At 49.5% G+C, this 25,640-nt stretch overlaps 1 protein-coding gene across 4 annotated transcripts in view; it reads right to left on the bottom strand.

Moving 5' to 3' along the window:
- LOC111148467 (tetratricopeptide repeat domain 7B) overlaps window positions 1-25,640 on the bottom strand; it is a 261,908-nt gene that overhangs the window by 32,448 nt on the left and 203,820 nt on the right. For all 4 annotated transcript variants that reach the window (XM_022505026.1, XM_022505027.1, XM_022505028.1 and 1 more), the window contains 2 exons: window positions 23,531-23,628; window positions 7,454-7,594 (listed from right to left, as the gene is read on the bottom strand). In XM_022505026.1, the coding sequence (XP_022360734.1) occupies window positions 7,454-7,594; window positions 23,531-23,628 (239 nt within the window). The remainder of the gene's footprint in view (window positions 1-7,453; window positions 7,595-23,530; window positions 23,629-25,640) is intronic.

Genomic DNA, 25,640 nt, shown 5'->3' with positions numbered 1-25,640 from the left:
GAGCGGCAGTAAATGCTGGAGGCAGCCTGAGGGCTGTACCCGCGAGGGTGCTGTCGGCTTTTCCATGCCACCTGAGGTCTGGCGGAGGAGGAGGAAGGGAAGGACTCGTGTGCCCTCCAGTCTCACAGGCGAGGCCCGCAGGCAGGCAGGCAGGGAGTGAGGCCGGCCGACTCCCTGAGCCCTGAAAACCATGTCCTTTACCCCAAACCCTGCTTCCCTGACTTGTGCTTGGAAAACAAACCTTAGCAGCTTGGCTCTGGGCTAGCCCCTGCCCATGGGGGCGCTGAGGAGTTCCCAGGGGGAGCACAGCGTCCCTTCCCGAAGCAGCAGGTCCTCCCAGAGCACACTGTCTGTGCTTTCATGAATTCCCTCTCATATAAAATTCAGCACGAGGGCCTGGGTGAGCTGCCCTCACCCTTCAAAGTCACGAAGGTCTCTGGGAAGGGACTGCAGCCGTATCAGCTCTCCCCAGAACTGTTCTTCACTTTTCCCTTGTTTGGGCAAGGTTGGAAGTGGTTTTGTTTGCGTGTGTTGGTCCAAACCTGAGCTTCTCTGGCCGGGGTCCCAAGCCGGGCCTGTCGTGCCCATGCTGAGTGCAGCCCAGGTCCTTTCCTCAGTGAAGGTCTGGCCAAACGCCTCTGTCAGGATCTTGGCTGCATGACTGATACTGATTTCTGAGTTTCCAAGTGGCGGTGCCCACCTGTCTGCAGGGACGCCTTCCCCAGCGGCTGGGCTGGGTGGTAGACTAGTTCCTCATCCTCTAGCTCATTCGGGAGACGCTTGACCCCGTCCAGACCCTGGCCCAGCTGGTCTCCAGATGCTTCTGTCCTTCCCCAGAAGCCCTCCTCCCCTTTGGCTGACCTTGACTCTTCATTCAAAGGGAAAAGAGAAGCCAGCAGACCAGACCTGAGCCTCTTCTTGCTGCCACATTGACAAGCCCTCTGTTGTCCTCTGTGCCCATCCATTCTGTTCCCCTTCTGCTGTAACTGAGGCCAACCCCTCTGCCTGTGCCCTGGACCCCAGCACTGGCCTGCTCTCCTCAGGGATTCAGACCTTCACGTATCCCCTCTCTCTCTCTCTTCGGGACGAGGAGGAGCTCAGTGTGGATGTGATCGGCCCAGACGCCGTCAATATGCTTCTGGGTCAGCCAGTGCAAGCCCCGAGCTTGAACTCAAGCACATTCCTCCCCAGCTACCCCGCATTTCTCTCCTCTGCTGCACAGGGGTCTTTCCTGGGAGGACCGTGCACCCTGGCCTCGTCCTCCTCGCCTGCTGGCGCCCGGTGGCCACACTGGTGGGCTCTGTCCCCAGCACACACCCCCCAGCCTCACCTGTCACGGCCACCGACAAGTCCCATACGCCACGTCCAACAGGTGCTTTTGTCTGCGCCCATTCGACCTCCCAGCAGCACTTCCTACCAGCCACAACCTCCTCAATAACAGTGATTTTAAGAGTTACCAAGTGCTTGCTACCCACTGAGCACTCCGCTCGCCTTATCTGGTGTAGCTGTCACAACTGCCCTCATTTTGCACCGGAGCAAACCAGGGCTCACCCGGAGGCGGGGAGACCCGCCCAGCTCACCCTGCCGGAGCGAGGTGACACGGGGATTTGCACTAGTCTGACTGCGCGGCACACAAGGGAAGGAAACCCCTAGCTGCCACAGCACCCCCCCCCCGGTTTCCCTCCTGCCTGACTGACCACCCCCTCTTCGCTCACTTTGGCTTTCCCCCCTCCTGCCCCAATTTTAAATGTGGGAGTGGCTTGGGGCTTGGTCCTGGTCCTTTCCCTTCTCTGTGGACATTCTCCTCCCAGGCCTTCTCATCATACCCCCGGGCATTCCATCCTTACTCCCCAGTGTCTGTTTCCAGCCCAAATCTGAAACGAGGCTGGACTCTCCAGCTGCCTGCTTGTGGCCCTCACTCGCATGTCCATGGGCACTGGACACTTCCAAGTTCAAACACAACTCTGGTTTCCCTTCCTCCCTGACTCTACCACAACGGTCCCTCCCCACCAGCTTCCCATTGCAGAGAATGGCGTCACCAGTGGCTCACAGTGACTCAGGCCCCGAACACAGGCTTCTTCTCCACGCCCCCAACATCACACCCATGGGGAGTCCTATGGTTCCAGCTCCATGGTGCGTCTCAGAGCCCACTTCCCTCTGCCTCCACACTCTGCTCTTTCTCTTCCCACTTTTGCTGCTTCCATTCCATTCTCCATGTTTAGACAAAGTGGTCTTTTCAAAGCTTGTCTCTGACCCTCTCACTCTTCTACTGGAAGTCCATCAGTAGCTTTTCAATGTTTTTAGGATTCACTTAAAGACCTTAGCATGGCTTCCAGGGGCCCTGGCATTTCTCCAACACTCTCTAGCTGGGTCTGCAGGCCTCCCCACCATTGGCCTGACCACCGCCCATCACTACTCAGGCCTCTGCTCCCCCCACCAGCCCCATGCTCAGACCTTCCCTTGCCTCTGGGTGTAGGGACAACCGCTGCCGCCAGTTCTCCCAGGGGACCATGCTGCCCCTTTATGGCACCTGGCACCATGAGAATGAAGTGCTTCTCTAATTGTTTTGTTTCACGTCTGTAAGCTGCATCAAGGCAGGGACTGTCGTCATGACCACTGACTCCTGAGCCTTGCTCTGACGCTGCCCCATAGACACATGCTTGAAGACACTGTGCTGCCCGCCCGAGTGCTCACCCTGGCTTACAGCTGGGGTGCCAGGGCCACACTGGCTGGCTCTGAGTTCTGGCTTCTGCACTTATTAGCCAGGTAATAATAGGCAAGAGACTTGAGAGCTGTGTATCAGTTTCTTCATCTGTAAAGTGGGGTGAATAAGGTATTTATACCTCATGGGGACAAAACAAATTAAGACACACAAAGTCCTTGGGATAAAGTCTGACATATGGGCGGTGCTCGATAAAGGTGTAGATCATTAATCAACCCCCCCAGGGCAGGAGCAAGGGTGGGGGAGTGGGGGTGGGGGTGGGGTTTGCTTAATCTAGACTGGCCCTGAATGAGGCAGGCCTGACCCCGGGGGTGGGGGGACCCGTGTGTTTGCTCCTGCAGGGGCTCCCTGTGCAGGGACACACACACCACCTGCCTGGGCACAGGCCTCATCTCTCCTGGGGGCCTGGCCACAGGATGCCCCCTCCACCCTGCCGATGCAGCCTCTGGGAGGAGCCTGGGAGGGGGGTGAGGGAACAGGAGAGGCCAGGCCAGGGCTGGGGAATTCGAGAGAGTATCAAGAGAGTATCGCGGCTTTAATTCGCCGTAGAAATCAGAAAATCTGATCTTGCACATCTAAGAATAGCTGTTGGTTTCAACTGTGAGAGTGCCAAAGTGAAAGCTATAATTATTAGTACGTAACAAGCAGAAATTAACCACCTACCGCAAAGTCATTTTTAGCTGCCATCCCAATGTGGAAATTAAGAGATGGGCACCAAAAAGCCGCGTGGCTTGGCAAAGGCTCTGGTTCAGCCCGGAGTATCAGCAAATGTCTGAGTCTCTGATGGCCAACCATGAGGTTCCATCCTAAGGAAGCGGTATGGCTTCCAGGGAGATGGGTTTTGCAGTATAGTAAACTTCAAATGCTCTAAGGCAGCTCCCCTGACTCTGACTCCCGCCCTAGTTAGACCCCATAGACACTTATTTCTACCTGGCCTGGGTTTCCCTCTTGCAAAGTGGTGGAGATAACCCCTTCTGACCTTCTTTGTAAGACGGTCTTTATACGAACGGCCCCAGAAGATACTTGGAATTTTAGGAAAGGGAACCGTAAAAATAGGTAAATGTCATGTAAAGCCCAGATGCCATAAAGAAAAGATGGATAAATGCATTTTCTAAAGACTGGCAAAAAAAAAAAAAAAAAAAAAAGAAAGAAAGACAAACGTGAACACTAACAAAATAAAGACAGGAGAAAATATTTATAGCTTGTATCACAGACACGAGGCACATTTCTTTGACACATAATAAATGCTTACAAATGAAAAAGGAAAGCTCAGTGTCTAAGAAGATAAATGAGCAGAAGCCATGAACAGACAGCTGAAATACCACTTTTCACCGATCGGACTGGCAGAGATCTAGAAGTCTGAGAATGCTCTGTGCTGATAGGGATGTAAGAAAATGGGCATTCGCACATTACTGGCTGGGCTGTGGATTGGTACTATTCTGTGGAAGCCAGTGTGACAAAATTTATCAAAATTAACAAGAACACACCCTTTGATCCATCAATTCCATTTTTAGAAATTTATCTAAATTTACCTAATTTATCTAAATTTTATCTTTTTATCTTATACGCAATATATAGATGGATACTTATTGATGTATTATCTGTAAAATATTAGAAATAATCTAACTGTCAATTAATGGAGTACTGTTTAAATTATGGTAAATTCACACAATGGATTTATTCTATGCGGCTGGTAAAAAGTCTGAGTCAGTGTTAGGTACGCTGATAAGCAGGGACGTCCCAGTGTGTGTGACAGCCCTGGAAAGCGCACAGGGGCTTGCTAGCAGTGGTTGCTGGGGGCAATGGTGGCTGAGTCTCAGGGGAAGGATAGAGACTTCTCACTCTCATCCTTTGTACCTTTTCAGTCGTTTACGATTTGCAGGTACTGTTTATTCAAAACATAGGCCCCAACAAACTAAGGAACAAAACACACACAACCCATGCTGGTCAGCCACCAGGTGTCCTGGTGAAAAGCCCGAGACACTGGAGTCAGAGGTGTGCAGGATCGGAGGGGAGGCACGGGGTGGGGGGGGTGTGTGTGCCCAGGGAGTGGGTCTCACCCCTCAGGAATGGAGGGGCCCTGTGCCGTCAAACACTATCGTCTTCCAGGATCTGTGGCTCCCTGCTGGGCCATTGGCCCACCCCCTCACAGAGCAGCAGGTGGCTTAATGTCCAATTCATGATCTCTTTGCTATTCAAATGGACATACCCATGGCCCAGGGACCTGCTCATACAATAGGCTGGAAATCCAAGGTTGTCTCAGAGTGACTTCACCTGCAAGCCTCAAATCTGGGGTCCCCTCACCATGGGCTCCTGTCATGAGCTCCACTAGACTAAGCTCACCAGAGAAAACAACCAAGAGAGAAGAGACCCACAAATGCCATAGAAACACCATGGCCTGGGGGTGTTAGGCCTTGATCTTTGGAAGTTTCTTCCAAAGCTTGTAAAATTTACACAATCTGGCCATAATACTTTAGACCTAATGATGGAACCATAAATTGTCCAAAAGTAAGGAGGGGGTGTCACTGTTATTTTGCCTGTAGGAGCAGCAGAGCTCATACCACAGGTGGTAAAACCTTACAGATCAGAAGAAGCTGTTCTCTGAGTTCATTCTGAAGTTACCTCTTCAAAGACCATATGAATATATGATGCGGTTCTAAATCTTGATGTAAACCAAGTCATTGCTTTGAAAGAGTCAATATGGCACAAATCCTATAAAGATTCTAATTTACTCAATTCCTTCGTACAACAAAAGCCCCCTGCATATTCTGTCCAGACTTTAGAAGGCAGGTTTGGCGTTCGTTTTAATTGTTCAATCCCACCAATTTATAGAACGTTAAAAGCACACCCATTAACCAACGAGAGGTTTATCCTGTGCTACAGGCTATGCCAATGAGAAGTGGATATCATGCAATTAGGTCCAAATTCAAGGACATCTCCAAACTGAATCTTAGCCACCAAGTTCTTCAATGTTCTAATCAGTGGCTACCAAATTTCCTCCTGAGAGTCATGGGGGACACGCAGAAAGGAACAGAGTCTGGATAACTGAAAAACGGGCAGCAAGCCAGCAGGAGAAACAGTCCTGGAACTTAGTGACCCTCACTTGGGTCACTGACTTTTCCAGGAAACAGGGAAGAGGAGCAATGCCTGTGAGGTCAAGGAAGTTCATTTCAGCCTTGAAGGATTGCCTTTAGCGCTGCTGGGTTTTTTTAAGACGCTGGCCCTTCAAATCTCGCTTTCAATTCCAATTCGAAAGACACCTCGGCCCCCCACACTGACCCTGCAGGGCCAGCCAGTCTCTCCTGGCCCAGACTCTGCAGCCTTTCCAGGCTTCTCTCCGAGGTCTCTGCAGTCACTGCTCGTGAGGGCTACTGAATGGGACAGGCGCCAGGCCCTAGACGGGGGCACAGGGCGTCGGGGGCAGGGCATTACCGCTGTCCCTGCACCCTGCATGCTGGCTCCTCTGGGACCCAGCGAGAGGCCACATGCTGGCAAGTGTCTGCACTGGAAGAACAATCAGTACATTCATGAGTCATCCCTCTTTTGTATTTCTGCTTAGAAGAATGTAATTTGTTAATTTATGGTAGTTGTTATGGCTCCATTAAAGATGCCAACACAGAGGAGCCTGGCGGAGTTGCACTTCGTGACACACTGAAGCCAGGTGAATCCCAGCACGTTTTCATACATGGAGGTCTGCCAACGGTTCCAAACAAGGCTGACCAGCACACAATTAGCTTTGGCAAAAAAGGAGTAAACAGACGGACAATGGTGGATAATAAGCACTTTCCCCAGCCAAACCTGGCCTTCCACTGTGCACCCTGAGGGTCCGGCCTGGGAAGGCCCAGGTGACATCTTGCAGACCTGGTGATAAAGCTCGAGGAACAGAGGTCACCGTTCGTATAGAAACATAATGTCAGTAAATCACCAGCAACCATTTGCCCAGAGCCTCTGCCTAGTGGGGTTCTCCTCGCTACACTGCCCACTTGTGGGATGGATCGTGGGGATTTTCAGCTCAGTAGCGGCACCCATGTGAAGCTGGAGGAGGGGCGGTCCTCTCTGCTCACTGGGCTGGTTTCCAGTTCTGCGGCTGCTGCTCCCCTCTCCCTGCTCTGTGGGTTGGCAGGAGTGCCAGGTTGGGGTATGCAGGGACATCGAAAGTGTTGCCCCTTCCCGGGGTTTTGATGAAGACCTCTGAGTCATCGACACACATGTCCCCTCTCCCAAGGATGTCCCCGCGGAATGTGCCAGGTACTAGCTCGTCAACCCCAGGAGGTGGGTGCTAGTATCCGCCCCTCCATGCCCCTCCCCCCCAAGATGAGGAAGCCCCAGCTGAGGTGAAGTGATTAGCTCCCGTCTATACAGCTGGTAGAGGACAGAACTTCTGGACTTCTGCCTGGGGCACCCTGCCGTGCTGTGCCCCCTGCGAAGCAAGCCTCGGTGTCTGTCGCTCTCTGGCTCCTCTGAGGGCACACAGCCAGCATCCCACCCGGTGATCTCCCTGGGCCCCTCAGAGGCCAATCGGGTCATCTTGGCTGCCTGCCTGCTCTGTACCAGGTTCTGGGGCACGACGGGGAGACACAGAGGAACTCATGGTTCCTGCAAAGCAGCTGTGGCATTCTGACCTGTGACTGCTTCGATCTCTCAAAAACCCTCCAGAGAGGGGTCATAGGTAAACAGGCTCCCCCGGCATCTGGCATGGCCGTGGGGGTGTGGGTGGGGGCAGAGCCATACCTGCATGGAGCCAGATCTGGGCCAGCGTCATCCAGGGGTGTAGCGGGCCCTGCTTGGGGGCACTGCTCTGCAGAGACGAGGCCACTTCTGACAGTGCCTGTTCCACTCTGGATGCTGCCACGGATGTGGCGTGGACAGAGCCTGTGGGGGGTTTTCGAGAAGACGGCATCAGAAGTAAAAGGACAGACCTGCCCAACCAGCCATCCACCCGCCTCCTCCCGCACACAGACACAAGTTCAAGACGAACACACACTCCTTCCCCCATGGTGTCTCCGAGTTGGATGTCCATGAAATATAGACAGGCATCATGGCCTGGAACGGGAGTTTCCGTCCTCCACTCTAGCTAATCTTTCGTCAACAACCAGAGCACATGCTAGGGGAAGTGCTCCAACCGGGAGCTGAGTCTAAGACAGTGCGAGTGTTTGGGGGCAGGAGAGGGGTAGAGCTGGACACACGGCTGTGACGCTCATGCTGGAACGTGGCATAAATGAAGGACTACAAAGGGAAGTGACAGAGCACACCTGGCCGGGTCTAAGCCTAGAAACCACCAGAGGGCCGGGCAAGAGTCAGCCTTGCCTCCTGGGGATGGAGAAGGCCATTCTTAATAAAAACCCAGCAACTTGCCAGTCCTCTCCCTGGCCTTCAAGAGTGGGCCAACATCCCTAGATTTGGAACCACATTCTAGGACATGACCTAACGATAGGAGGAAGAGCACACGTTGGCCCTAGGTTCAAGCAGATGTTCACTGTCAAGGCTGAACCAGGAGGATAGACTACAGCAAACGCCCCTGGGTTCAGGAGTGGTACCCGTGTGCCTCAGGGTCAAAACTTGTCCTAAACAGCTAAGGAGATGAGCAGACCAAGCACATCCACTAGTCAAAGGAAGTGGGTAAAGGAACTTCTATTCAGAAATCAAACGCCTCCTTCCTCCTCATGTTGCCCATCTATGAGGCCTGGTGGCTGGAGACCACTCCCTGCTCAGGGGGCTGGGTCCTCACCTCTTCCCGACACTCCCTCTTAGAGGTGTGGTCTCGGAGCTGAGAGAAGGCATCTCAGTTATTTCAAACTGCGAACTGATGATATTTATATCACTGCCGCATTCTTCATTTTTAATTTATTGTGAAGGGTACCAGGGAGAGAGACGTTCCGACATGGTGTTAAAATAGTGATAATCGATAAAGACAAACACTGAACACTCCAGAAAACCGGAGCTGGTTATACTCTGGATAAGATGAAATTGTGAGTATAAAAGTAATTTCTGTTGGGGCTTTGAGATGCACCACAATTGATTCATCTTGAGAGTATTTGCGGCAAGAGGCTGGCCACCCATATTGTGCTATGACTGTTCCAACATGAAGGAAACATGGGTACTTCTGAATACTGTCACATCCTTCAGCGGGGGTTTGCTGGAGGGGGCTCACGGGAGGCGGACGGAAGCAGACTGGGAATCTGCCTTCTGCGGATAAGCCACACAGAGCGCCCACAGGGACGAGCGAGAGGAGGGTGCCTCTGGGAATGGCCAGTGAGTCCTGCAGAGGGAACGGGGCTGCAGGGAGGAGGAACCCGAGGCTCAGTTAAAAGACACCAGCCGTTGCCATCATGATCCAGAACTCAGGAAGTTCCGCTAAGGACTGACCCTTGCTTAGACAAAGCGTGTCTGACTACTTAAAAAAAAAAAAGAAAAAAAATCAAAGTAGCAAAATGATTAGACTGCTGTCGATTTTTTTTTTTTTCTGGGTCTTGTTTTGTTTTGGACTTTTTTATGGAAAAGAAATATTTTAACTTTGAGAACAAGGATTTGATATAGTTTTCCTGAGACTTTTAGCAGCAGCTAAATTTCAACTAAATAAACAAGGTTGTTGTTGCTATATTCTGACGTCACCAGGCCAGTTCGCCTTCTCACTGACCACCTTGAACAGTGGTTCTCAACCGGGGCGTCAGATAAGAATCACTTGGAGATTTAAAAGACCACAATGCTGTAGCTGGGCCCAGGCGAACCAAATCCCTAACTCTTGCAAGAGTTTGGCATGGGCAGGCCTCTTGCGAATCACTCCAGGGATTCTACTCTGTGGCCAAGACTGAGAGGCACCCACTGGAAGAGACAGAAAGCAGTTATTATTAACATTTGGTCAAAAAAGCCTGAAGGCGTCTTCTACACATGCCAGGCAGGGATGTTCTGCAGCTTCCTGCTTCCCTGCAGCCCAAGGGGAACAGCGTTCCAGGAAGATCTTGTTCCTTAGAACACTGGTTCTCAATTCTCCTGGTCTCAGGATCCTTTTATAGACTCTGCAGAGTTCCCAAGACTCCGCCCAGAGATTCTGCTTATATGGGTTGTATCCACTGATATTTTGCCACACTGGAAATCAAAACTGAGAAACGCTTAAAATATTTAGTCACTAATTCATCTGCAACTAACAATAATGAACAAATACTAAACAAAAATTCTACCCGTTTTTCTCCTAGTTTCTACGGGTCCTTTGCTACGAGGACCTGTGACTTTTGGAGGGGCTAATTTTGATTTTTGGATTCACTGTTTTATTTGGGCTGCAAATGAATTAATCAGAACCACTGTTAAAGTCCCTTCTCTTCGTGATAGCTATACACAACTAAATAACTAATTATTCACATAATAACGTGTTTCCCTATGAATAAGGTCCGGCAAATGATGACAGTAGTCATTATCAGTTTTAGTTACAAGCCACGGCAGGTTTCAGGCACTCTGATGAGCCCTTTACATTTATTATTTCATTTAACCTTTAAACAATTCCGTGAGGCAGCTAACGGTGTTACCTGCATGCTTTAGATAACGAAGCTGAGATTTAATGAGCTTATGAACTTATCCAAAGCCGTACACCCAGTGGGTGGCAAAAGTGGGACTCGAACAGTAGTCTAACTCTGAATCTGGCTTCTACATCCAGCTCCGCTACCACCTCCTCCAGGAAGGCTGCCGTGAGCCTTCCGTTTTGTTTCCCTGCCACACTCCTGTTAGAAGGTGAGCCTTGGGTCCTCAGTGCTCCTCCAGCACCCTGTGGCTATGGCTACCTGGCTACCCACTGCACAGACCGCACTGTTTTCTGTTAATGGCACTGCCTCTCCTCTTACACCGCATGGAGGCAGGCCCACATCAAGGTGCTCTCAGAGGCTGACAATACTAGGCCCATGAGAGGTACTAGGTAAATGCTTGCAGAATGAATGAGTACTGTCAACAGACATGCCACGGGCTGCAATGTGGAAGAGAGTCGTAGGTCCCCTCTTCTGGAAGCATGTCTGTGTGCTCTACTCTCCTGGCCTAACAAGGACTCAGGGGCCAGAACTTTCACTGTCTAAAAGGGCTTCTCGGTGTGGCTGTTCTCACCTCCAGCCATTAGGACTGCAGATGACTGTGGCACATCATAGGGTTACACACTGTACCTCACTCCGTGACTTTCCCTGTCTTCAATATAACCAAGCCATTTAAATATCGAGGGGAACTGTGGATTTCCCTCCTAGCTGATCCCTTTTTAACACATGCTTCCCAAGGGCAGAAACCCTTCATGTTCTAAACTAGGGATGAGTATTAGAGCCTTTAGGTACTGGCTAACAATAGCAGTTGACTAATAATAAGGGCAACATTACTGAATAGTTAACCTCTACTATTCCTGGCAATAATACAATCAGTCAAATTCTTCCATAGGATTAGAATTTGGAGGAAAAAAAATAAACATCATTATGAATCAGAACGGCTATATCTGATTTAAAAAAAACACACCAAAAAAACCAAAAACAAAACAACCTTTAAGTGACTGTCTCATAGGACTGAAACGGTGAGTGCCAGATAATAGATCCTCTATCAAAACAGATTTTGGTTTAAGTAGGTACACAACTAGAAATGCTAGTTCTTACCAACATTTTTTTTTTCTTTTAAGGCAACCCTTGTCTTTCTCACCAAAGCAAATGTATTCCCACAGTGTACGTGGGGGTGGAAGGGATTATTATCCTAAGGGAAATGGACAAATTGAGGCTTAAAAAAGGAATCAGAGGGAGGAATAGAAGATATATTTCTCATTTGAGATCCAAGACTCCGGACGGATAAGCCTCCACGTAATCAGGTTCAAGAGGTAAGCCGGGGAGAGTGCCCGGCTGGTGGGCATCTCTTATTTATCACATTAATTCGAGACGTGCTTATCACCGTCGTCACCCTGCAGGCCGAGCAGCTGCTGTGCTCCCCCAGCTCCCTCAGCCACAGGGCAAGGAGGCTCTGCAAAGCCACCGCAAAGCCAACCAAACCGAGAGCGGGTGCAGGCAGCCAAGGGCGCGCCTGAAAATCGGGTCTGGGTCCCGTGAGCTAACTGTCCAGATGCTCCAGGGGGCTTCAGATGCCCTGGCGCTGAGCAGATCTGGACCTCCTCAAGCCAACTGCTTTCTCTTCTCTGCCACTCCGATACCCAAAGGAAAATGTGGTCTTGGGCCCCTGATCCAAAGGCAGAGTGCCACCTGAAGAACTGTGCTCATCCCTACATCCAGGCTTCTCGTCTGGAGGGGTTGTGGGGGAAGGGAAGCAGCAAAGAGGACCTGGGAACTGGACGGGCAGCTCCCCTGGCTGATGGGACCCAGAACCAAGGTCACTGACCTCAGGAAGCCGTGAGTCCGAGCTCCGAAGCCCTCCTGAGGCTTCCTGACCCAGGCTGCTACTGTGCGCGGAGGCGTGTGGAGGAACCCCGCCACATACGGGACGCTGGGAGCCTCGGCTCAGACTGCGGGTGCAGCTGGAGCCTTTCGGAAAATCCCTTGTCCAAAGCACACCACACCTGTGCTCGACCTCACACAGACCGCCCCGGGGGAATCGCACGTGAACCCCATCTCACCGTTCAGAGGGATCTCAGAGGCAACAATCTTGTTAGGCATAAGGCATAAGAGATGATGGGGCGTGGTTATGTTCGATAAGGCCTGTTTTCTCGAACATGGTTCCTGAACGCAGAGCCTCCCTCTACAGTCCGGCTGTCCTGACTGTTCTGGTGGCACTGGGTGAGCGGCTCTCTTCTGAGGGCATGCAACTCCCTCCCACCCGTATCTTCCCAGCATGTCGTAGCTAGACTCGATCTTAGATGGATCTCCGCCCCCCTGGTGCCTGGGCATGCGTCAGCGTCCAGGAACAAGGGCCAAGTGTCACATGATGTGCAATGAAAATCCTTTACTGCGTATCCCACATGAGTTTGCTGGGGCTTTGGGCTGCTCGCGGCTTCCCAGCCCCAGAATTAACTCAGATGCCTGGTGTGCATGAATCTGGGATGATGGGCCTTGCGGCTGTGCCCGAAGTCCCCTCTCTCCGCTGGACATCCACCTTCTCTCTGACGAACCCCATAGCAGCAGACACCTGTGCTCCCCATGTTCTTCGGAAAAGAAAAAGAGCCACTCAGGGGCGGGCACACAGCAGCCCCCAACGGCTGGTGAACCTCCACACTTAGTGCCCCTCAGGTCTGAAATGACTCGACATTATCTGTCACTAGACTTTATTCAGCTCCCAGTTCTGAGAAGCTGTCCCCCCACACCCCCAAACAACTCAAACAGGAAGGAAGAGGCCGCCGGTCTCCCTCTTCAAGACCCCGAATACTGAACAGCAGTCGGAATGACTAAGCATTCTTGCCAGAGAGCTCTGCTTACGATGCTTCATTTTTAACAGGAAAAGAACGTCTTTCTCGAGCTAAGGCTTGAAAGTAAAATCAGTCCAGCACTGCTCACTGCAGGCAGCCTGGTGACCTTCTCACACCTGCCACCTGGGCTCTAAGAACCAGCATGTCCCTGGGGCTGCAGGAGACACAGCTCAGCAGCCAGTGAGGACTGTCTCTTCTGTTCTGAAGACGGGGGACAGTCCACTCTCACACCAAGCACCAAGTTAGGCACTTGGCCTCTACACCTTTTTTTCTTCAAATATTAAACATTCCGCCCCCACCCCCCGCCCCCCCGGTGTTATAGGACAATTCCCATTTTTGCTGGAGGCAGTCCTGCTTCTCTGAGGAAGCTGACGTGGGGTTTGGGGTGGGGGGGCTCCTCCCTGGCGTATCTTCAGTTCCGTGACAGCAGCCACGTCCCCTGTAGCGTGTCTGCCAGTCTGACAGGGTGTGGGACCGTAGCGCTTGGCAGGCGCCCGCCGTTCCTGCCTGATTCCCCCTGACAATGGGGCTTCTCCTGCCTGTGGGTTCCTCTGATAAATAACTTTGGTCCCCGTTCTGGGAGACAGTCCCCTTTTCCATGGAGCGGAAAAGAGATGAAGACAGCCAAGTAAGTCAGGACAGCCAAACCCACGGTCTCGAGACGAGATCACAATTTCCAAGTGACTTTAACAGAATATCAAGCACATGGAACCTGACAGGATGTGTCTTCTCCTGAAGGGGGGAAACGTTCTCCCCGGGGAAAGCTTTAGGGAAGGATCCCACTAAGGCGGGGGCGGAGGGGGGGGACTGGGGTTTATGGCCACCAGTGGGCATGCGGGGGCGCCCGGCATGCTGCTGACGGGTGTTGGCAGGGACAGGTGGGCACACGGGAAGCGTGGCGGGAAGCCGTTCGCAAGCATGCGGGAAGAGGCCAGCTGTCAGAGCGAGCCGAGCCATGGCTCTGGGCTGGAGACAGTACCTTCTGGAGGACTACACCAGGCAGATGCTTTCATCTCCACTAGAAACCCTCCCTGTTGCATATTCATGAGGCTGTGCGTCTGGACTCAAGTGCTGGGGGAAGGCTGCGTTTGTCTTTGAATGCAGCTTTTGGGAAAAGCCTCCCCAGTTTGGGTGACGGTCTCATTACTGGACACACACTCCTTCACTTCCGTCTGAGTGCCACTTATTACTGCCTCGTCAATCTTCTAAAACTGTCTTTGATCTCATTTAAAGAAAGACACCACAGAACTAATTGGGGAGAATTAATTTTAATTTCATTAAAATAGCAAGAAAAGTTTCATCCTCGAATCATTGAGGCTTATTTTTTTTTAACCGCCACCCCGCAAGAGCAGTGGGGTCATCACTGGAGTGATGTTTTCATACACAGATTCTAAAAACCTGACTTTATTCTGTTAAGCAGGAGCAGAGGGGTGAAATGTACAGCCCACGGACTAGTCATTTCCCGATCGAGAGATACAGTATCAAATGTCAGAAAATGCAAGGTCAATAATGAAATGCTAGCCAAAAGAAAAGGGGGAAAAAGTAACGACCTTGAACTTGTTTCTCAACCTTATTTCATTTAAGAGGTGTGTTTTGTCATGACTCCGCTGATTCTCTTCCCCGGGGTTCCGCGTTCCTAAAGAGAGCAGCAGTCTCGCTGGAATCAGTGATCTGAAACACCGAGCCAAGAACCCAAGTCGGGATTCCTGATTTTAGCACCTTCTTGGAGAGGCGAATAAAACGTCAACATGCATTTTCCTCCAAGATGACTGCGAGAGCGCTCAAGAATGGGGGCGCCTGGGATCCCCAGGTCTAAGGAGTGGTGAGCAGCCCACGTGGAGAGTGGAGAGCACAGAGTGTGTCCCAATAGGGCTCCTCCCACCCGGGCGACCACCTCCCTGCGAGAGCCACAGCTGCCCGCTGTCACTCGGGAGGGGGCACTTGACCCAGGCCTGGAGATCAGGCTGAGCTCCTGGCACGCCATAAAGGCGTGTGTGAACAGGATTAGTAAACTGACGTCCTTACAGATAGGGAAGCTAAGGTGCAGGGAGATTAAATGAGCTGCCTGGGTTCTTCTGCAGAACCGGTCCTTGAACCTAGCTTTCCTGACTTTGGAGAGCTGGAGTGGTTTCCACGGAAGATAGCTCTGTCCCTTGTATAAATGCACTGAGCCTCACTGTAAGTAATGAGGGCTGCCTGAAGATTCTAGTGTAACCTGACTTTCTTAAAAAACAAATCTTTTTAATGTATCTGAGGAGCTTGATTTGAAAGGACCCTGGCAGTGAAACTTGTTTTCCCTTAAAACCCTAATGTGATGACAATTCCAAACAATTCTCTTCTACTGTGGACTTTCATTCATTTAGAAAATATTTCATTTGTATGGACACTTTCTAAAGCCAGAAATAAAGTCATATCTAAGCTGAGCTGGATTTCAGGGGGGGAAATCAGCTCCCCTGAGAGGAATATTTGCTCTAAGAAGTAAAGGCTCAGATCATTCAAATAGCCTGGTTCACTATTACATGCATTAGCGTTTCTAAAAATGCAGTCCCTGGGACACTGATTCCATAGGGTGGGAAAATGATGAAATTAGCTGGGGAACAAGGGGTCAAACTTCAGAACCTTGACTTTTTTAAACTGCAGGACTTCTCAGAGCCTTTGATGTGCCAGTATGAACTGTCAGTCTCTAAGAGGGAGATGCGATATTTCCCCAAAATATTTGACCACAGAGAATCTGCAGTCTAGGAAACATCCTTGGAAAAATAATTCACTCACGCCTTAAAAGAACACCATTGAGAGTATTAGTCCTATGCCTGGGGAACTGCTTAGTGTCCTTTCAGTTTGGTTAGATGCAGGTTAAATTTTATGAAGTCTCTTTCACCTTTTTTAAGGAAAATTAATTATTAGAATTGCTTTTCTAAATAGCAATAATGGTTAAACTGGAAAAAAATTTCGTGTTTCAATTGGTTCCCTCTACCCCAAATTCAGATGACCTGCACTTGGTGGGGGGGGTGGCGGAGCATCTCACACTTCCGATCAGCACGGGGGTGGGGGGTGGGGGGGTGTTGTGTGTGGCCAATCCACTGGAGGCCTGACTCGGACATCTTTCCTGCACTGCCTCCTTCTGTAGTCCCTCCCAGAGAAGTACTGCCTCCCCAGTGCTTACACCCAGGCTGCAGGGGGTTGGGGCGGGGCGGTGAGGGGGCGGAGCATGTGTGGGGGGGAACACATTAGCATCTCAGGAGAGAAGGGCCCCAGGTAGCAGAGTGGACAAGCAGGTGGCAGCCTCACACCCACGTCATCTCAGCATTCCCCACGATCCACAACTGCAACACACGTTCCACGGTGGAGGAAGCGTGATTCTGGAGACCCTCAGAAAGGTTAATAGATAGATCGGTAAACTACTTACTAACTGAAAAAAGGGAAGGAAAACCATGAAAGTATACTTCTGGAGAGTTGCCTTGGAACAACAAATCAAATCAAAAATTAAAACCAAGAAACGAAACATTTGAAAAATCAAAATTAAGGCTAAGAAAGCAAATAGAGTTCTAATAACCTTCCAACTGTAAGTCTGGCTGTCTCAAATTAGATTTCAATTCAAGAGTGACAATGTTTTTCCACTAACAATGTTTTTTGTGTTTTGTTTTTTTGAAACCAAAGAAAGGCCAACTGGGCATTCCCCTCTACATTTAAATGTTCACCCAGCACATGAAAGCTGACTAACCCATGTAATGTGTTTTGTTTCCAGGGCAGGAAATTCCAAAGGGAAGGGAAAAATAATCAAACAAGCGGTTTTCAGATCCTTCCACCATTAACCCTAATCACAATTCTAATAGTTTGTAGACTTGGGCTAGTTTTCACTCCCATGAAGTCAAAGGATTGGAGAGAGAAATTCAGAGAACTTCAGGCCTTGGCTATCTGTCCTCAGGAAAGGAGCCAGGATTCAAATTCATTACACTTCTAATCAAGAAATTTTATATCTATCAGTAATGTACGGTATGCTTCTCTAAATGTGGTAGCTATGGGCGAGAAAAAGATTCTCAGCACATCACCTGGGCACCTGTGAGGCACTCCCTAAGGGCAAGAGATGACTCATAGTTTCACAAAGAATAAACAATTGAACCCTGCTTGGGACACAGTACATTCAGCAGAAAGCCCAGGGGTGCTCATCGCCCTAACAATTTACTAATTAATCGGGTATCAGGTGTCTCACCAGAGAGGATCTCAGTCTTCAAAGGTTTAAAGGAACGCTGGGCTCTCTGGGATGTGACAAGACAAACACTGGCGGGGGTAGAGGTAGGTGGGTTTGTTGTGCAAAGGGAGTGGCCGGGCCACTGGGAATCTGTCATGCTATTCTAGAACGGTAAGATCCCATTTGAAGACAGAAAACTGGGCAAAAGGCAATGTACGCAACACCTTTTCCGGAAAAGTGGAAGGTGGCAGTTGCCCGTGGGCACTGTATTAAAGGGAAAATGTCTATTTTAAGAAATGGATTAAAAACCACATAAGCAGTTTATAAACATTATCTTCGCCTTGCATTTCATAAAGCCGGGATTGCCATGAAAGCCAAGTTCAGAACACTTAACTATGCATAAAGTAAAGCCAGAGCGTTTCTTGGTTTGGATGACTTATTTTAGATGATAGCATCATTTCTGCCCCAACTTTGCGTGTGTGTGTGAGTCTAACACGGCAGGGTAGCCATCAGAAAGATGAGCCCATTAGAGAAAGTAGTTCTTTCTGGCAGCAGCTCCCCTCAGGAGCTTTTGTTCAGCATATAACTGAGCATTTGGGACAGAGATGAGCCCTTATAAATAGTGGATACAGAGATTAAATTTTCTGGCAATGCCGCAGGAAAAGCGAACATAGAATAAATGAGTCAAAGAAGGCAGGCTTGGCCCTTCCTGGTGAGACCCACATTTAGGTCTCATTTAAGGACCTGATCAACCAGTGTTTCATTTTAATACAGGAATCTGTTTGTTTGTTTGTTAAATGGACAGCTCCCCGAACACCATAAAACAGACTTCCAAATTTTTGTATTATTTAAAGGCAAGATTAGATTAAAACACTGTCCAATTTCTCTGCCTAGTTTCATAGGTTTCCCCACAAACCCTACATTTTCCTTCCTTGCAAATGGAGAACAATTTCTCAAGACGTAGTACCTGACCCGTTGGCCCGGGAATCCTCAGTGGGTTCTCTGTAAATCCACATACCTGGGCTCCAGCTCAGGCTACTGAATCATAAACTCTAGGGGTGGGGCTCAGGGGATCTGCAGTTTTCAAAGCCGTTTCTGTGATTTTAATGCACAGTCAAGTTTGAGAACCACAAATTTAAAGGGCTTATGACCATCATCTTTACGTTACCACCTTGATCACTGTATGCTTATTGAATTAATTTCTAAGTAGAAAATCAGAAATTCATAGAAATAAATTATGTGCAAAATGTTCTAATTGGCCTTTTTAAAAAATGGGATATTTATGCATGTATATTAACTCCAGGAAAGCAGACAAGTATGCCGAGAACCAGAAGCATTGTCTAGAAAAGCTTCTATTTATCCTGCTCAAAACAGGTCTCTTTCACTTTTCAAAAAAGAGGTTGGAACTTGGGCACCAATGTCTCCTTCTGCCCCACACAGTTTTGGGATTTTCAAACTGGCAAGATTTTCCTCTCCGATAAATTTGATGGAGTTTTCTATCCAGCTTATCAGTTAGGAAGATTATCAGAAAATGAAACATCAGGCAAATGAAGCAGGTCTAACAAGAAAGGAAAAACCATAAACCATGTTTACACAGAGAGGGTTCCTGGCGGGGACTTGGGTCATTGAATGAATGAGCCGCAGGGGGCCACACAAAGATGTCAGGTTTAGGATGAGAACGAAGATGAGGAGACACAAACAGGTGGAGAGGAGATTCGGTTCTTGAAAGAGAAGAGGAGGAGGAGGAGGTATCTGACACTAAAAAAGTGAAAGAGAAAAAAAAAAGATAAAGGCAAAAAAAAAAAGCTTTAGAGACACAAAGGAAAAAATAAACTAGCTTTTAATATACTCACATAAGCTGCAAAGAAAATGAGGTCATGTAATACACAATCATTCCTCTACTGGACAATAGAATACAAGTGTTTTTCGAAGAAAACAAATTTGTTGTTTTTTTTTCCACTGGTTATTTAATTGTTCTGCAACAACACCACGGAATAAAAATAACTCAGATTTACCTGGGCACGGACTCGGCAGCATGATCCGCTGAAAATAATACATCTTTAACCTACAATATCCAGGATATTCTAGAGGAGACCACTTTTCAGTTGGAAAGGTACAGACCTCGGCTATTTCTAGATTTAATTTTTATAAGAAGCACTTATATAAAGTTTACTTGAAAGTGAAGGTTTTCCTAGGTAGAGCTACTGAGGTATAACCATAGGTCATGGTCCCAGCATCGTGACAATGGAGGGCTAAGCTTTCTAAGCTGGCCTGTGGTCGGGTGCACAGGCTGGGCACTTTGGAAAGAAGCTGTCACCACCACCTTCATGCCTTGCCACTGGAGACATATCCATTAACAGGCAGACAACCACGGCTACAATGAAAAATTGTCCCAGACACAATGGACCAAACTTTCACGGTACAAGAATAATTTTGCTTTGGAGAGGTGTCTGGTAATATCTACCAATGATTAGAGATAAACCGCCTTACTCCACATCCTGTTTTGAAGGCAAAAGGAAGAAAAAAACATTTTTTCTCATCCTCTATTTAAGGAACTACCAACTTATTCCTAAGAAAAGACAATGATTCATAGCTTCAACGCTAAGACTGTCACTCTATCTGATTCCTCTTTTTTCCAAGGCTGGGACCTATTAGAGGTGGGGGAAGGGGAGCCAGAGGTGACAACGGAAGGGAAATCATGTTGTTTTGCGGCTTTTCCAATTTGCCACATCCACTTAATGAAATCATACCTACTCCATTAGCCATGGTGGACTGGGCCAGTCCCAAGCTTCTAGTTCCCCTTATGGTATTCCATAGATGTTCAAATGGGCAATTTCAGAGGTAGAAAACCACATCCTATTTAATTAGCCACTTCCCAAATCAATAATGCTAAGCCCGCATCTTAAAATGATCCAAATGTATAATAACGGCACTGTGCTTCTAGTTTTTAAGCGTTCTTATCTCTTTGACATTTATACTGAAATTTTAGTATATGAAATATGATGTCTGGGATTTGCCTTAAAATACTCTATAAAAACTAAGTATGGGACAGGAGAGATGATGAAAAAGGAATACTAATCATTGAAAGCTGGTGGTAGGCACATGGGGATTCATTATATTGGTGCCTCTGTTGCAATATATTTGAATATTTTCCACAATAGAAAATTAAAAAACACAAAAACAAAAAGGAAATACATTTTAGTTCTGGAACACAAAAACAGGGACCCAAGAGGGCCTGTGGCTTCACAAAGGACTCTCTATCTGCACCCTGGGTGACGGAGAATGGACAGGGTCACGGTGGTGGAGGTTCACCATGGCCTTGGCCACGTCCTTGTGGATGCCAGCACTGTGTGGCTTCGCTCGTGTCAGATGCCCGGGCCCTTTAAATTAGGGAATTCAGGAAAGGAGAGAAGCACCAGGTGGGGCAGGGACCAATACTATCAGCGAGCTGTCCCCTGCTAGGGCTGGGTCCTCTCACACCACAGCAGACCTCAGTCACTTTGTTTCAATTTGGGACCATTTTTACCTTGGATAAGTTCCTTTTCTCTTTTCCTCGATAGCCCAGTTGCTTCCCTAAATGAGCAGTGCCATTCAAAACTGGCCAACCTTCTCCCTCACGTGCACTGAAGACCGTGGCAAAGAGAAGGAGGAAGATGGGATGGAGAAGCCTGGAGTGTGAAGCCCGCGTCACAGAACGCCACGTTGCCGTAGAGGACGTGGACGTTCTCTGCAGGTGGCTACGGAAGGGTCTTCGGGACGTGCGTGAACTGAAAAGTGCCAGGTGCTCGATGGCACAGCTACACAGCATTATGCTAATTTTGACGTAGGGGAACATGGGAAATCTTATCTATGATTGTTTGAGTGAAGAAAACACTGGAAGGGCAACCACAACGTTAATAAAAATGGTCACCTTCAGGGAAAAACAAGATGGAGGTGCAGGGATGGGAGCAAAACTTCTCTATGGCACCTTGTGAATCAGAACTTAGACTCTGCGGGATGTTCCCAAGTCAGGCCATCCACAGAGGTGTACAAGTGAGAATGTGCTGGCCCTCTGCTTGTCCCTCCCCCCACCCCCCCGGGCTGAACTACAGGAAACTGGGCTCTAGGAATCAAGATGGAGGCACACTTTCTGTTTTTAGATGCGTCTTCCTCATTTTTGTCTCTTTGATTTCAATCGTCATTTCAGAGTGTTCTACCCTCATTTACAACCAGTTGGCATTGATAAGCCCTCCTAATGTGGCCTTCCCCATTTCTGATTCCCTGGCCTCCTGGGTAAGTAGGTAGTGGTGTGTAAACCAATAACTGGGGGCTCTGAGGGCAGGACCGGTGAAAGACGATTCCTACAGGAATCGTCTTGCAGGGATCCTACAACAACAGTAAAATGGCCAGTGGCCAGGCCTGGAGGTGGTGCCGTGGTCCTGTTGTCCTAGGGCATCTGTGTCAGCGCCCCACTCCAACCCCCTGGGCTCCCAGCGGGAGGGACGGAGCAGAGGCCCCAACCCCACTAGGGACCAGGGTGCGGCAACGCCCTCACTGCGCCCCGCCCTGTATACACCTCACCTGGACCCTCCCGCATCTCAGAAGGTCTAACCTGCCCGGGGACACTCCTGAAGTCTCCAGGGGAAATGTCCCACGGGGCAAAGGGGAGAACAAATAACAAGGGCCTCGCTTCTGTTCTGCCACAATCTGTATTCGATGCGATGTGGCATTCAAGTCTTGGGACTGCAGGGGAAATTAAGGTCCAGGCCAGCTGGAAGGAAAGGGGCCTGAATTTAGTAGGACTGTCCTCACAGGATCCTGAGGAGGGGGCAGAAGGGGGGAGACAGCCCCGGGCAGGTGCGGCAGCTGTTCTGAATCAGCCAAAATTGCTGCTGGTGCCTTAGTGAGCTTCACCTCCTTCTCCCTCCGACTGTGTCCCAGCCTCACCCCGCAGTGGCTAAAGCCCATGGCCCTGTCCTCCCTTTCCAGCAACGAGGGGGTTCCATCGCGTCTCTAGGAGGACTGCTGTGCTATGCAAAGTCAGAGGCTCCCCCACCAGGACTGCTGGTCCATGGAGGACCGGCGGCTGGGATTGTAGGAGGCAGGTCACTGCAGGGGCTGAGTTTCTTTGTGGCTTTGTCAGTCTGCATTTTGAGCAGTGGCCTCCAGCCCTGTTCACCTGCACTGATCTGCAATTCGTGGCATCCAAGACCCAACACTCTCTTGAGCTGGGAGCCCCGGGGCCCTGGGGTCAGACTTCTCAAGCTGACCTTAACTTTGGTCAAAGGGAGCCTAGCAAAGGAATGCAGTCTGCAGGCAGCTGTGGGCATGGGCTCGGCGAGGAGCACAGCTGGCTTCTAGAGGTGGTCTCTCTCCCATCTTGCCAGGGCCAAGATTTTTCGGGAGACGGCTGTGCATACCTGTGGGCTGCTCTCTGGCTTTCTCTGGAAGGACTTGGGCAGGGGCTGGACTGTCACAAGGTCAGGAGAGGGACCTGGCAAATCCCTTCACGAAGCCAGCCAGATAAGAGGAGGCACACCCGGATGGAGAGCAAGCCTTACACAGGCCCTCTGGGCGGAGGGGGGGGCGTGGGGGGCTGAAGAAGCAACAGCACCAGCTTTCTTTCAAATCATGCTCTGGAACTACCTTTGAGGCCTGAAGCAGAGGGGAACTTCTTTCCAAATAGCCACTGAACAGTCGGTAGAACTGTTAGAATTACTTGTTTGGAGTTTTGAAAACGACAGAGGTGTATTTACTCCTCTGTACTCAGGCAAATGCGGAAACGCAAATGACAAGGTTGTACACGTTTGCTCAGGGGACAGGAGAATCAGAAGCTCAGGACCCACCTGTGTCCCTAAAGGGCCTTTTTGCTGGGGACGGGGGAGGGATGTTCCTATGTTCAACTGATTAAAAATCAAAACCTGATTTCAGCAAGATCTGAAACTTAAAGAGAGAGGGAGAAACCGAAAAGCAGAGGGGAAGCTTCATGGGGATGTGAAAAATCTAATTTTAGTCTTGAATTTGAGGCTTTGAGAGCATGGGGTAAAATAGAAAGATCTCAAAGAACTGTGCCAGCCAGGCACCAGCGTGTCCCCCACTGTGAACACACACTTGGAAAGACACGGGAGAAAACATGCCTCGACTGAGTTTAACCTCTTAGCGTGAGGAGCGTTTCCGAGCCCCAGCCCTGGCAGTCTTTGTTCCACGCCAGTTGCCACTCGGGGCCAGGCCCCACGCGCTCGCGGACACCGCTCCGTCCCCTCTGGTCTGTTATTCTCACCTGTCTCGGGATCGCTGAAGTCTGGCAAAGTAACTGTGTTAAGCTGTCGTCTGTCAGCAATGGTTCTATCTAAGAGGCTGCTCCCACGTCCAGAATCACTGCAAAACACAGCTGCAGAGGTCAGTCACGGGAAAGGGGGCAGAGGGAGAGACACAGAATCAACCATCGCCAACCCCTGATGTGCAGTAACAATTTTTGTGCGTTTGGGACGCTCCTTAGCCCCTCTCCGTTGCCTACCAGGCATCCTGTGTCCAGGCTTGGCCGGGACTGGGATCCCTCTCCATGTTCACCATCACGAACACGCTTAAACTGCACCCACAGACTCTTGCTAAGTTTAGCCTCTTTGGTGTCATTCTAAGACACAAAACTGAAAACCTGAAGCCGGGTTCTCCGTCCGCCCTCGAATGGGGAACTGACTGGCCTTCCGTGTAGGAAGTCTTGGAACGCATCAAGCCCATAAACACACCGCCCTTGAACTGTCTTACAAATCAACGGTCTACAGCTGAGCCCTCCCTGCCCAGGGAAGACACCCAGGGCATTTCTAGAAGACCCTTAGGCCAAGGCCTCTCCCCAGACCAAATGCATCGGTATTTCTGGCGAGGTCCCCGTTTTTCTGAGCTCCCCAGATGGCTCCAATGTGTAGCTAGATTTGAGAACCCATGGCTCCTACTTTTCAAAGGGCAATCACAGCCGTGGCCTATCTAATAGTCACGAGATCGCATAGGGAGCTGCTGGTCACTGGAGGAGCTGGGGATGCACCCCCCCACGCCCATATCTGACTTGTCCATTGATGGGAAGCCAGAGAATGCTGGGCCTTGCGAACACACAGCACATACAGCAGGCTTCGGGCACCAGCTCCCAGGCTGGCAGCTTCCTGCCCTGAATCCCCCCTCCCCAGCCCCACTACAGAGCAGGCTTAGCACCATTTGTTTGGGGAGTCACATGGGAGACCAGCTTGGGCCCCAGTGGAATGAAACACAGGGGACCTTCGCTCCTACAGACTCTGGTGTTGTTTTGTTCTAAGAAGCTTGCAAGCAAAAACAGTTGCATTCTTCTTTTTTCTTCTATCACGATAGTCCATCCAAGAAGCTCTGAAAAGCAGCACATCTGACTCATGAGGTTTGAGTCTATAATGCTTTTCTTTGAAGCTGTTTTGTCAGTCGGGGGGCTCTAGGCATGGTATTTTTTTGTTGTTGTTGTTAAGAAGTTCAAATTCTATAATAAAGGGACACAATTTCCTTCCTGTATGCAGCTGTTGCTAAAAGTGGTACAAACAAGATTTGGTATGAAACTTAATATGGTTCACAAGCTGTAATTTCCACGTCCAGTGATGTAGTTAGAGAAATCCACAGGAAACAGACGGAAACTTGCTTCAGTACAGACTATCTGCCAGCCTATACTTATTACATCTTTGGATACACAGTTTTTGGAAACTGTCCTATTAATTATTTCCAAAACTGCGAAACAGTAACTGTCTCTGAGCAGAAGACAACATAAAAGTAGCTGCAAATGTTCATGATTCACATTACTGACTGAATATTTCTCACACTGGTCTGTTCATGTATGTATTTTTATTATAATTATTAGAAAAATATTACCAAGAGTTATGATCTGAATACTCTAATGGCTCCCCACCTCAGAGCTTTTCAGAAGATGTCATCACAAAATATAGTGATTGTTTGCATCGCCTTGAGGATTCTAGGGCACATGGTAAGGTGCTAGGCATTGTAGAAAAAGGATTTGCCTGGGTTTTTGATGGGTTTGCTTTGGCCATAACCCTCCAGGCTGACCCATCTCACCAAGTCTCATTGCCCAGGATTAGCGGCCACGTGTTCTGCTGGGTCCTGGAAGCCAGCCAGGGCTCTGGGATCTTATCTTCTGTCTGTTCCTAACAAGTAGGTCACTCCGGTCCTAGTCTCCCTGTGCCTCAGTGTCTTCCCTGTCAGATGAAGGTAAGGATTGTTTTCCTACACACAGCGGTGTGAGGCTGAACTGAGGTCATATGGACAGAACATTCAGAAGATGTCGTTGTAAATCCATATACCTACAAACACGCACCCGAGGTGAATGTGGCTGCTGATTTCCGAAGACCACTTATTCCCAACCCTCT

This window comes from Enhydra lutris, unplaced genomic scaffold (genome assembly GCF_002288905.1).
Source record: "Enhydra lutris kenyoni isolate GAN:26980312 unplaced genomic scaffold, ASM228890v2 scaffoldscaffold20, whole genome shotgun sequence".
In the NCBI taxonomy this organism is placed as follows: domain Eukaryota; kingdom Metazoa; phylum Chordata; class Mammalia; order Carnivora; family Mustelidae; genus Enhydra; species Enhydra lutris.
Note: the sequence above shows the minus strand (reverse complement) of the source record. Positions and strands in the feature narration are given on the sequence as shown.